Source organism: Hippocampus guttulatus, chromosome 12, assembly GCF_054856545.1.
Source record: "Hippocampus guttulatus isolate MCC_2025c chromosome 12, RoL_Hgut_1.0, whole genome shotgun sequence".
NCBI lineage: Eukaryota > Metazoa > Chordata > Actinopteri > Syngnathiformes > Syngnathidae > Hippocampus > Hippocampus guttulatus.
In genome coordinates, this window is record NC_141272.1 from 6,126,506 (window position 1) to 6,137,923 (window position 11,418).

General features: G+C 41.5%; 1 protein-coding gene across 1 annotated transcript; it reads left to right on the forward strand.

The window, feature by feature from the left end:
* Positions 1-7,954: 7,954 nt before the first annotated feature.
* On the forward strand, positions 7,955-10,669 carry LOC147197098 (uncharacterized). Its single transcript, XM_086126126.1, has 2 exons — positions 7,955-8,102; positions 8,428-10,669. Exons 1-2 carry the CDS (start codon positions 8,070-8,072, stop codon positions 9,682-9,684), a joined length of 1,290 nt encoding a protein of 429 aa, XP_085982252.1. The 5' UTR covers positions 7,955-8,069; the 3' UTR covers positions 9,685-10,669.
* The last annotated feature ends 749 nt before the right edge of the window (positions 10,670-11,418 follow it).

An 11,418-nucleotide genomic window follows, 5' to 3' on the forward strand; every position in this document is an offset into this window, starting at 1 on the left:
CAGCATTATTCATATTATGTATCCAAAGAATTTGGATGCAACAGTAAAATACTTTGAAAAAGGCCAGTCATAGATGTCGCCTACATACTGTAAATAACCAAATTCTTGTCACTGCCATAAAATGACCACTAATCATCTCTTTAAGAGAGCCACAATGAGGAAAGTTGAACATTTTCAACATATAGAAACATTGTGCAAAATTGCCGGTAATCAGTTGTTGTTGTTTTTTTTGTTTTGTTTTGTTTTACTAGTGTGTGTCACATAGACTGTATTTTTCGTGAGAAAATTTTTGTCTGGATTTTTTTTCTTTTGACAAATAACTTCACAGACAGAGCAAAAAAAAAAAAAAGGGTGTGTGCTATCATAAATAGAAATAACATTAATGACATCTGTGTCTTCCCCTTTGACTGGAACGCAGCATGAGGTGCCTTGCTCTGGAACACCACAGCTGTGAATGCTGGCTGTGGGGAGGGCCCAAATTCTTATGCCAGTCAAGGGAATCCAACCTAGGTTTTATATAGGTGAAAGGTCGTCATTCTGGGGTAGCCACAGTTGCCTCATAATCCTCAAATCACATGATCAGCTTTCAAAAATCGCACGATCTATTGCTACTTGGTGAAAATTACAGCCCCGACAGTAGTCAGACAACAGTTCCGGGGTTCAGTCCTTTCTGAACATTTTAGAATGCGGCGAGCACTCATTTCCTAGAAGTTGCTCCTGCTTGAAGTTCAGGACATTTTGTTTCATTTTCCAACTGCGGTTTCCCAACTGTCCCTCCTCCCTCTTTCTCCCGGCTCAGAGGCACTTGGCCCCATTTCCTTGTTTGAAGGAAGTGAGCATTGGCTCGGGATCGGGAAGGGGAAAACAGAACTGAAGCACATTCATTAAGTCAGAAGGTGACACACGAGTAAACCACACGTAATAACAATAATAGCAACCACCAAACAAAAACTGGCTGTGTCAGAAAAGTCATTTGCATGTTAAGTGCAATGGTGTTGCTCAATGCGGAAGTTTTGTGATCAAAAGAGTACAAGGTTCCAAGATTTTTTCAAACCCTCCCAGAAGAGTTCAGGCCAAAGATTTCCTAATCCAGAGTCATTCCTGGCAGTCCAACCGTATGCAACATGCCAGGGCAGGCCTTTTTTTTCCATTTAGTCATCATGATCTGGTATTTCTTTTTTCCCTCCTTGGAGCACTTCATGTCAGTTTTGCTCACCACATTGTCGCTAGGGCCCTAAAACAAACATTTTCATATAACATAATGCAGCCAAATGTTTGCTTTTTCAGTGATGCTCCCTTCCAGCTAGGCCATGCGAGCACCGTCAATTGATGTCCAAAAACATACCGAGCACAACAAAAGCAAAGATTTTAATGTTCTCTGAAATTTGGAAAGAAGCCATAGAACGGAGCGGGAAATCACCTCCACGCTGGATGAGTCATGAGCGATGACGGTTGCAGAAATCTGCTGAGAACACTTGTCCTTAAACTAAGCAAGAACCTGGAGCTCATTGTGTACACACACGCTGACACGGCATTAGTACACAACTTGAGACTTTTTTTGGTTTGTTTGTTTTTTTTGCGGGGGCAACAATGAGGCATTTCAAGCAAATTGAGAAGACGTAAATGATCCCCTTCATTATTGCCGGAATGATTTCGCGATTTTACAGTTTGGTTTGCTTTGCTTGCATGAAATCATTTCAAATATGCTTTACTACAGTGTGCTCGAATTGCATCCATAGTTTCGAACAGATGTGGTTACCCCTTTGCCGCAAGCAAAACTGGACTGAATTTAAGTACAGAATCGAGGCCAGATATTTGCATCACACATACCCACAAAAAAAAAAAAAAAAAAAGATACATGGGACATTGTCTGAGAAACGCCTAATCTTAAAAGTGAGGGGAATGAGTAGCATCACAGGGTACACTATGTACTTTAACTTTTAGCGTGCAAACTGATGTGACAGCTGTTGCAAAATCACAGAGAAGATCTTGCAACACAATTCAGATCATTATCTCTTACACAAGTAAAAACATCTCCAGTCACCAAGAAAGAACATCCTCAATCCGGAGCAAGAGTGTGAGTTTGGATATTTCTCCAATACCCCCCCCCCCCCCAAAAAAAGGTGTTTCTCCAAGTTATATTTTTTTCTGACAGTGGTTGACTTCCAGTATTAATGTTTACAATGTTTTAGAGACCTTTTTCCATGCCGTTCTTATTTTATTGACAAATTCTCCACATATTAAGGAAAAGCACTAAAACTAATAATAAAACGAAACTAAAATGAAGCATTTCCCCCAAAAAAAACGAAATAAAAGCAAACATACCTGCCCTATCTAACTGAATTTAAAAATCAAACATTGAAATAAAAAAATAAAAAAGATTTATTATTGTATTGAAACATCTCAACCTATTAGAACACTGATTCAGACCCCGACACAATCTGAAAAATAGTGATAAATCCTTTGCTGCAATAAATCCTTGTAGCTTTGGACTTTGTACCTGGAGAACAAAGATGGGTGTGTGTTAGATGTTGGCCACAAATAAACTCACGCATGCAAAGTGTTGCTTGTGAGTGTTTTGGACATCGAGAAGAAAAGCTGAAAAAACCAGTTGAACTAGTCCAGCATAATGCTGATCTTTGCCACAGGCTACACCTTTAATCCGTGTACAATTTTCAACCCTCAGCTTTGTCTGACATCTTCAAAACAAGGCAATAGCAACGTGAAGTGTTATTGTCAAGGAATTTGTAGTTCACGCTAGATATTGCTTCTATAATATTTCAATTTAGGGGGTCGACATGGTGGATGCCCTCATGTCTGCCTCAATGTCAAAAGGTTCCGGTTTTCTATTTCGGCCTTTTGGGGTTTTCCACAGGTGTGCCCTGAGATTGATTACACACACAAAAAAAAGGTGTGTTGAATTGACTCGATCTTATTTCATCAGGTGGTTGCAAACAATAAAATCATCTGGATCCAAATACTTTTTTAAGTATCGGTAGATGTATAGTCTACTTAAAAAAAAATGTATAGTCTATTTAAAAATAATTAGTTGGATCCACGTGATTTTATTGTTTGTAACCTCCTGAAGAAATCATTTTGAGTAAATTCAACACATCTTTTTTTCCAGGATAGCTAACAGTCCAGGATCTATGGTGCCCCTTGTCCAAAGGCAGCAGGGATACACTTCAGCTCAGTTTTGATCTTAGGGTGGATATATGGTAGAAGACGAAGCAATTGTGTATTAAAATGTAGGTGACATTGAAATTATGGAATGAATGTACCGGTATGAATAATGACAAACATTATTCAAATGGCCCACAATAATTCATTCAGATAAACAAGAAAAAAGCTTTGGTCAAATTTCTGATCCAGCAAAATTGGGTCAAAGTGACGTTTAGGAAATGAAAACAAAGTGCAAAGATTCATTTGTTTTGTGTTTTCCTGAACATGAAAGTCACTCTTTGACATGCCAAAATATTCAGTGGCGTCACCAACAGGTGACGCCACTGAATATTTTGGATGATTCTCAAAACATGAGGCAATTTCTCAAGCACATTCCGATTGCTGCTAAAGAACACGACGAGTCCTTTTAATCGTTGTCAGTACGGGTAACCTTCTGTGTTGGCATCACAATAAAAGCCAAAGAAAAAGCTATGCTGGCAGCTCCGTATATGTGGAGATCATCCTATTAAGTGAGTTTTGCTGAAGTCCCTCTTGACGGCATATCATTTCCAATTGTGGGGGTTGTTTGCCTTTTGAGGTTCCACTGTACTTCACACACAATGCTGTTTGGTAAAGAGTTGGAATCTTTATGTGCATTTAGTTGTGGAAGATCTGATGATATCGCAGGGAAAAAAAATCTAAAAACTTGATTGCGCATGAATCAATATATCTGAAATGAAGAAAAAAAATCGAAACCCTTGAAGAACAGCACATCAAATGATCTCATTTTTAGTGGTGCCGTTTTCAGTGTTAACTTGCCCTGTAGACGTGAGTACAAGTTATAGCGATGATAACTTATCAGTGTCTATAGGAGTGTCCCTGCCGTCGCAAAGGCATGTACTTCCCCTGGCCATGCCGTCAAAAGTGACTCCGGGTGAACTCAATGTACACACTCATATTTTTTTTCTTCCTTTCATTCTGTACAATATAGTATTTCATGTTGAGTTTTTTTTTAAACGGGGTGGAAAAAAGTTTACATTTCTACAGCGGCCATGCTCTTCTCACAGAACTGTTGCTAAGAAACTGCTGGAACGGTGCCTGCTTACGAGCATAATGTTGCAATGTTTGACAAGTCTCCATAGTAATGTTTCAATGGGCACGGTTAAATATTTGCAAACAATCACTTATTAGAGCAGCCTTGTCAAACAGTAAATCTCGGTAGGAAAGGGGAAAAGGGAGATCATAGAATGCCTGTGTTATATTCAAAAACATTAAAAAAAAAATTAAAAGACCTTCATGAAGACTGTCATTGAGAAGAAAATATACCTTTCGTCAATACCATAATCCTCCCTTGTCATCATCCAACTTTCTTTCTGTCTCTGGACTTTTTCAACATTGTTGTTGTTGACATCACTTTGCCGTCATCACGAGTGGCAATGATGATCAACACAGTGACTAATTTCAGGATGAGTTGGACTTTGGGATTTTTAACATCCCCATAATACTTTGGCCAGGACTTCTGTGGAATAATGAAAATATGAGACGTCTTTCTTTGAAAGGAAAGCAGTAGCAGGGTAGTAATTACAGCTAGAGTACTTCTAAATTGACCTACACTCGGTCTTAATTCGCGAATGATCTTCAGTGATGGAGCGAACGAAGATAAACACACAGAGAGGAAATAAAACGAATAATAATGGGAGGCTCGTGTTTGATTAAGCAACACCAACGCGTTTTGATTTCAGCACAGCAAACCAAATTTGGGCTAATTGAAGAAAACATGGTGGGGGGGTTTTTGGTGGGGGGGGCGTGTTTGTTTTTTACTCAAAGGACCTTGTCCAGAATGAACCATAGATGAGAGCATAATCTCAAAAAAGAAATTAATTATTGTGATGTATTTAAAAAATATTTTAGAATGCAATGACATACACAGTTTGCCCCCCCCCCCTTTACAGATTTAATAGCTTTCGTCTGAGGATTTTTGTTCATTCATCCAAAAGAACATTTTCTGAGGTCAGAGATCACTGAGGTTGGCTCACAGTTTGTTTCAGTTCATGCCAGATGTCTAATTAGGTTGAGATCAGGGTTCTGTGCAAATTCATCCACACCTTGTGTTTATGGGCCTTGCTTTGCGGAATGTGGCACAGAAATTTTGGACAGATGAACAGAAAAAGGTCTTCCACAAACCTGTTTTCACAAAGATGAAAGCATATAATTTTCTTGTGACAATAATCACAATATGATTATTTTCCAAGCAGAATAAGTCACTTTCCCCTACCGATACTGTATATTTGGCACCGTTTTTACACAGGATGACCTTCTAGATGCAGCCCACCCATTTTGATCCAATCTTGGGACTGGCAGTGGCATATGGGGCATGGCTTCCCATCTGGATGTTCCATTTTGCCCTGAACGGGATTTAAACCCTGATGGGCATTTAGAGAGCCATCCAGCCACCACCACCTTCCTCATCTGGGAATGTTCATTTAATTACATCAACTTTAAGTTACACTTGCCCAAAATGGGGAACATCTGCGGCTCTTTAACGTCCCCAAATGCAATTTTCAATCCAATCAGCTGTGTCAACTTAATCCATACCTTGGGTGAAACTAAGCCAATCTGCTCAAAATCCACGGCGACCCAGTGAGTGAACAGCCGCCCAGCATTTTTTGGTGTATATCACAAAGTATACACGAATAATTAAATAACATCTCCTAACATGTATGGCTTGACAAGAAAAAAAAATACATTTTACTCATCAAGGAAATGTGTGTGTGTGCGTGTGTGTTTGTGTGCGTGAGCCCCTCCCTGTTAGGGTGACTTTCCACATATCAGAGGCGTGTTGCATAAGAGAAACAAGTAGAGCAAGGCAACCACTAACACGCATGGGCACAGAAATACACATGACATACTCCAAACATACATGACGCTACGCCACAAAAGCTTCAGACTTGTGCCAATTTGGTTCCACGCCCAGCATCATGCTACAGTTTCCAGAGAGTGTAATAGTATATGGTTTAAAATTTGCCTTGCTATTTATACCTTGCAACAGTTCGAAATAGGCAGACACCAGGGGCCCGTCTGGCCTCTGTCAGTATGCCACTCTATCCATATGTCTGCATCAAGGACCTGTAAGTTACAAGCAAACAACTTGTTTGAAATGTTGACGGGTTGCACTTCAGACAATGTTGTACGGCCCACTCTCAAATCTGAAGAATGACAGAGTAAAATGTTCACTCATTGATCAAATCACGCATTGTTCAAATTTGTGACCGTTACCGTCATTTCATTGTACATCATTTCTGACATTTCTTCGCCCCACAAGAACAGATAGTAGGTTATGAATTCAATCTTTTAATTGCGCATATTTACGTTCGATTCTTTCTTCACTAAGCTTTGAGGACTAATCTGCCAACAGGTTTAGTGAGCTAAGTTGGACTGTTCGAGAAGGAGTTCTGTTTTCTGTACCTCTAACTGGATGATGCGGTGTTTGTTGCTCTGAGGTTAATGAGTAAATTCTGGAAATGAACATACAGTCTGTGTATGCGGTCGCCACTTACAAAATGATCAGATAACAGAAATGCACACACAGTTTAGAAGCAGAATTGGAGACTGAGGGAACAGCTGTCATTTCCCTGAAATGACCTGAGAAGCAAAACAAAAATCATATCTGTGGTAGACTCTCTTTTGAAACTGTCAATTAAAAAGAACACATACAAAAAAGAAACCCACTCACCATGATAACAATAATCTTCTGGGAAAGATCTTCAGCTTTGTGGGTGGCTTTTTTTTTTTTTTTTTGCTCGCTCTCTCTCGCTCTCTCACCAGTTAAAGAAAAGGGACCACAGTTTTATTTTCACTTAGGTCCGTCCGTAAGGTTAAAGTTGGATGCAAACCTTCAACCAAAATACCCTCCAAAATGTGGTTTAATGTGAACAATAAGGCAGCCTTCTCTGGCTGCATTTTTATTTTATTTTTTTCTGACCAAATGTTTCAAACATCGGCTCATCAATGGGTGTGTTTGCGTACTAGTTTTGCTCTTTCTGGTGAAATAATCATGGTCTGGTCTAAACGTAACAGAAACTGAAATTCTGGGGCAAATATTACCCAATGGATTCTGGTAAGGTTCTGCGTTTTCAGTTCTGAGTGGGTAATAACACTCAGAAGCTATACAGTAAATGGTCACGTACACAATGATTTACGACACTTCCTGCTGCTCTGTCATTAGTCATGAAGAAGAATGGACTCAAATGTATGATTAAGTGTCTCTGTCGGGGCTTTTACAAAAGAAGTACTTTTGAATTGGTGAAGGATGAAAATGGCAAAATGGAAAGGCTGCCGAAAAATTGTCTTTTTGCTTTTTCACATCTGGGTGCTAAATATGGTTGATTGTGTTTGTCACTCTTCATGGGCAGGACGTCTGGCAAGTCACAGGAATTGTCGTATAGAACGGGGAGAGATACTGTAAACTGGAAAAACAAATCCATTCACATTTGGGCAGCGGGCTCGAAGGGCTTTTATTTCAGACAACCATAAAACCGACAAATTTGACACAGTTTACTAGAAATACATTGTTCTCTTCTGTGTGTGTGTGTGTGTGTGTGTGTGTGTGTGTGTGTGTGTGTGTGTGTGTGTGTGTGCGTGCGTGTGTGTATACGTGTGCACGCATATGTCTCTGCTGTGTCTGTTTTGTAAAAACGCCCAACCTTGAGCTCACATGAAACTCGAGTTGGAGGGAGGGACATCCGGGAACATAGCGAGTGGAAACTCCTCCTAACTTGAGGAGGAGCTTCGAAGGCAGTCATAAAAGTGCAGCACACCAGTGGACCTCAGCATACTTGGCTCTGGAAACAGGTATCGAACAGTGAACAGAGGATCAGAGTTCACTCTCCTGGCCTAAAGGGTACAGCATGTCTGATATGCATGACAACATTTTCACAAAGGTGAGTCAGTGATTACCTGAATGTTCTTTTGAATGGTCTCGATCCGTGTTGTCCGTAGAGGAAGACGGCTGTTGGATTACCAAACTATGATTAGACAGTAAACATGCCGAGTTTTACTTGGGTTAAAGAACCAACGAAGCGATTTCGGGTGTGTTGGAGCGATGTCTTCTACTCATTCATATCTTCCAGTCAAAGAATATCAACGTTTGTCAGTATTTTTGGGATGCGGTAATATCTGTCGACTAAGAAAGACAAATCGTTGTATTCGCTGAAAGAGCTCACGCGTAATTGTCAGTCTTTTAACAATCCACTCCATCTGCAACAGAACCTTTTGAACTTGGCGCTTGATGATGCCTTGCTCCCAAGACCATCTCAGCTCAAAGTCCCAGGACAAGGTCGACTGAACCGGTCCACCTCGTTCTTCGCACCCTCCTCCTCGCCTCCCTCCTCCAATCTCAGTTTCAGCACTGAGCAAATCAATGACGATGACAGCAGCGGCTCGCTATGGTCATCAAACATCTGGAGCCAGAGTCCTAGTCTCCAAACTAAGGCATCGCCTCTGCAGGTGCGCTCCATGAGCCTGACCGAGTCCAGCATCTCGCTGCTCTCCTCCTTCGGACAACTCAAGAACCTGGAAGCGTTTCCTTCCGGACCTGTCACAACTGTGGCTCCTCCGCCAGGCTTCCCCCCCGGGTCCAACCTGCCCGCCCAGGTGCCGCCCATGCTGTCCTCCAACCGTTACAAGACTGAGCTCTGCCGTGGTTTCCAGGAGACGGGCAGTTGCAAATATGGCAGCAAGTGCCAGTTTGCCCACGGTGAAGCGGAGTTGCGTGGAATGTATCGCCACCCCAAGTACAAGACGGAGCCTTGCAGAACCTTCTACAACTTTGGGTACTGCCCATATGGATCTCGCTGCCACTTTATCCACGAGGAAAAAATCAGCGGGTGCCAACTATCATCGGGCAAATTCCAGACTCAGCGCCAACCATCTCTCAACCCGAGCAATGGTCAGAATCAACGCCACCAACTCCGCCAGAGTGTCAGCTTTGCGGGGTTCATGGGCTCGTCACGGACCTCCCCTCCGCCATCATTCCCGACATCCTTTACTGATCCAAACCTGGGCTTCAGCAGGGCTGCCTCTGTGTCTCCGCCTCCGGCAGATATGATATCCCCGGTGTTTGCTGACTCCCTCATGCGGGAAGTAGCAGCATTCCAGTTTGGCAACCATCAAACCCGTGCCAGCTCTGGAGACATCCACAACATTCCTCTCATCGTCGAGCCAAAAGGATCGCGCTGCATGTGTGGCCACGGGAACGACTTCTCTGTTTTGCACAGCAACAGTGGCAGAGGCTTTGCCAAGATGACGGATGGAAACCAGCAGGACAGCAGTGCCTTGTTAGCCGGTTCCAGCCACGGTGTATCGGCGAAGCATGCCATTCTGCAGCGTTTCTCCTCCGAGGACTCCCTGGAAGACAGCTACAGCAGCAGCAGTGGAGGCTCCAGCGGGTCTGAGTCTCCAACTTTCGATGGATCGGCCACCAAGAGGCTCACTGTATTTGAACGGCTGTCCTTGTCCGACTAAGGGAAATTACTGAAGGGAACTGTGTCTGTCTCGCTTTTCTTCAGAACCAGAACTGATCAGGACAAGTCAACTTTTGATGACACGATAACACATAATGTTCTTAATCCATGTATGTTGACAAAGTGATTACTCGAGCGATATCATTACAAATTGTCACCAGGGTAGCAAATCGGACCTTTTTATGTGGTCTTCCGTAGATTTTGACCAGACCGGGAATCTGGCTGGTTTGCATATTTACAACTGTGGCGATCAAGACGGCTCAACAGTTGAGACAATCAATAGTGTCTTGCCTTAAACATTCTCCCTGCCTCACAAGACATTGCTCCTCAGTGCCGAGAACAGTATGTTTGATTGCGTGACCTTCATGAGAAAGACCTCACGTGTGTAATTGATACCATTTTATCTGTGACATGCACTTTACAGCAAATTTGAGAGGGAGAAAATTGTCTCCCGGTAGCATTCAACCAAAGCTTCATACTTCACTCTACTGTGTGCGTGCGTGCGTGTGTGCGCGTGTGTGTGTGTGTGCCTGTGTGTTTGCGTGTAACAGTCTCTTTTTTTTTTTTCTGGAGACCAGGGGTGCAAGTGGATGCAAGATCAAAGTGTGCAACAACAGAAAACCATATGTCAAATGTAAATAGATGACCCACTTCAACGTTTTTTTTAATCTTTGGTGGTTTCTTAATGTCACCCTCCTGTACGCTCCTTCTAAGGTCCCCTGTTTGATTGACAACCTGGTTCAGGGACTTGAACGCAGTATTCTTTTGGTTATTGGTTGCCTCGCATTGTTTAACTTAAAAGTAATATATTTATTATGATATTTATTTCTGTTTAAATAAAAAAATGTATTTTGTACTTTATTTATGAAGAATTATTCCAAGGTCTGTGAATTACCAATGTGAGAAAAGGGAGTTTAAAAAAAGAGAATGTTATATTTTTAATTGTCCAAACTTGTTGAAATAAATTTCTGAATACCGTAAGGAAATGGGTTCACCTTCTGTCTCCTTTGTTGTTCTGGAAGAAGATTCCACAAGAAATATGCAACACTTACACAACAAACAGTGCACAGATTAATTTTCATTTGCATTTTATTGAACACATACATGTTTTGTTTTTCTGTTAGTCTAAAGTCATAAGAATCAGGAGTCTCGGAAAGGAAAATTCCAGCTTCCATCATTCCATCAATCAATTTTCTGGAGCCCTTATTCTTATTTGGGATGGATGGTGAGCTAGAGTCGAATGAGTTGACTGGGTGAGAGAGGCGGTAAGCGTGGAGAACTTTTCAAAGGCGGGTACTGATTATCATACGATTGAATTCATATACCGTATTCATAAAGTAAACGTTACTGGCAAATAAGATGACAGGTGACTAGAAAAAAAATAAAATACTGTCACTGACTCTTATCAAGTCGACACATAGAACAGCTAGTTACGTTATGAGAGACAATAACTAATGATGCACCTAATGGGACTTTTTTTTCCCTCAATAATTATAGCTCTGAAAGGGCATAAATAGATTGAGATGTATAATGAATACACCTGCAGTTGATGTTGACCTTATTATTTCATTTCAACTGAATCTGACCTGCGAATGTTGGAATTTCATGAAGGCATTTTTTTCATCAGCACAGTTCTCGACTCAGCTTGGCAGCACTTGGCCCTGCTTGCAATGATTCGGGACAGTTGGTGTTCATGTTGTATTACCAAAGGAAATTGATCATGACTAGAGTTGCG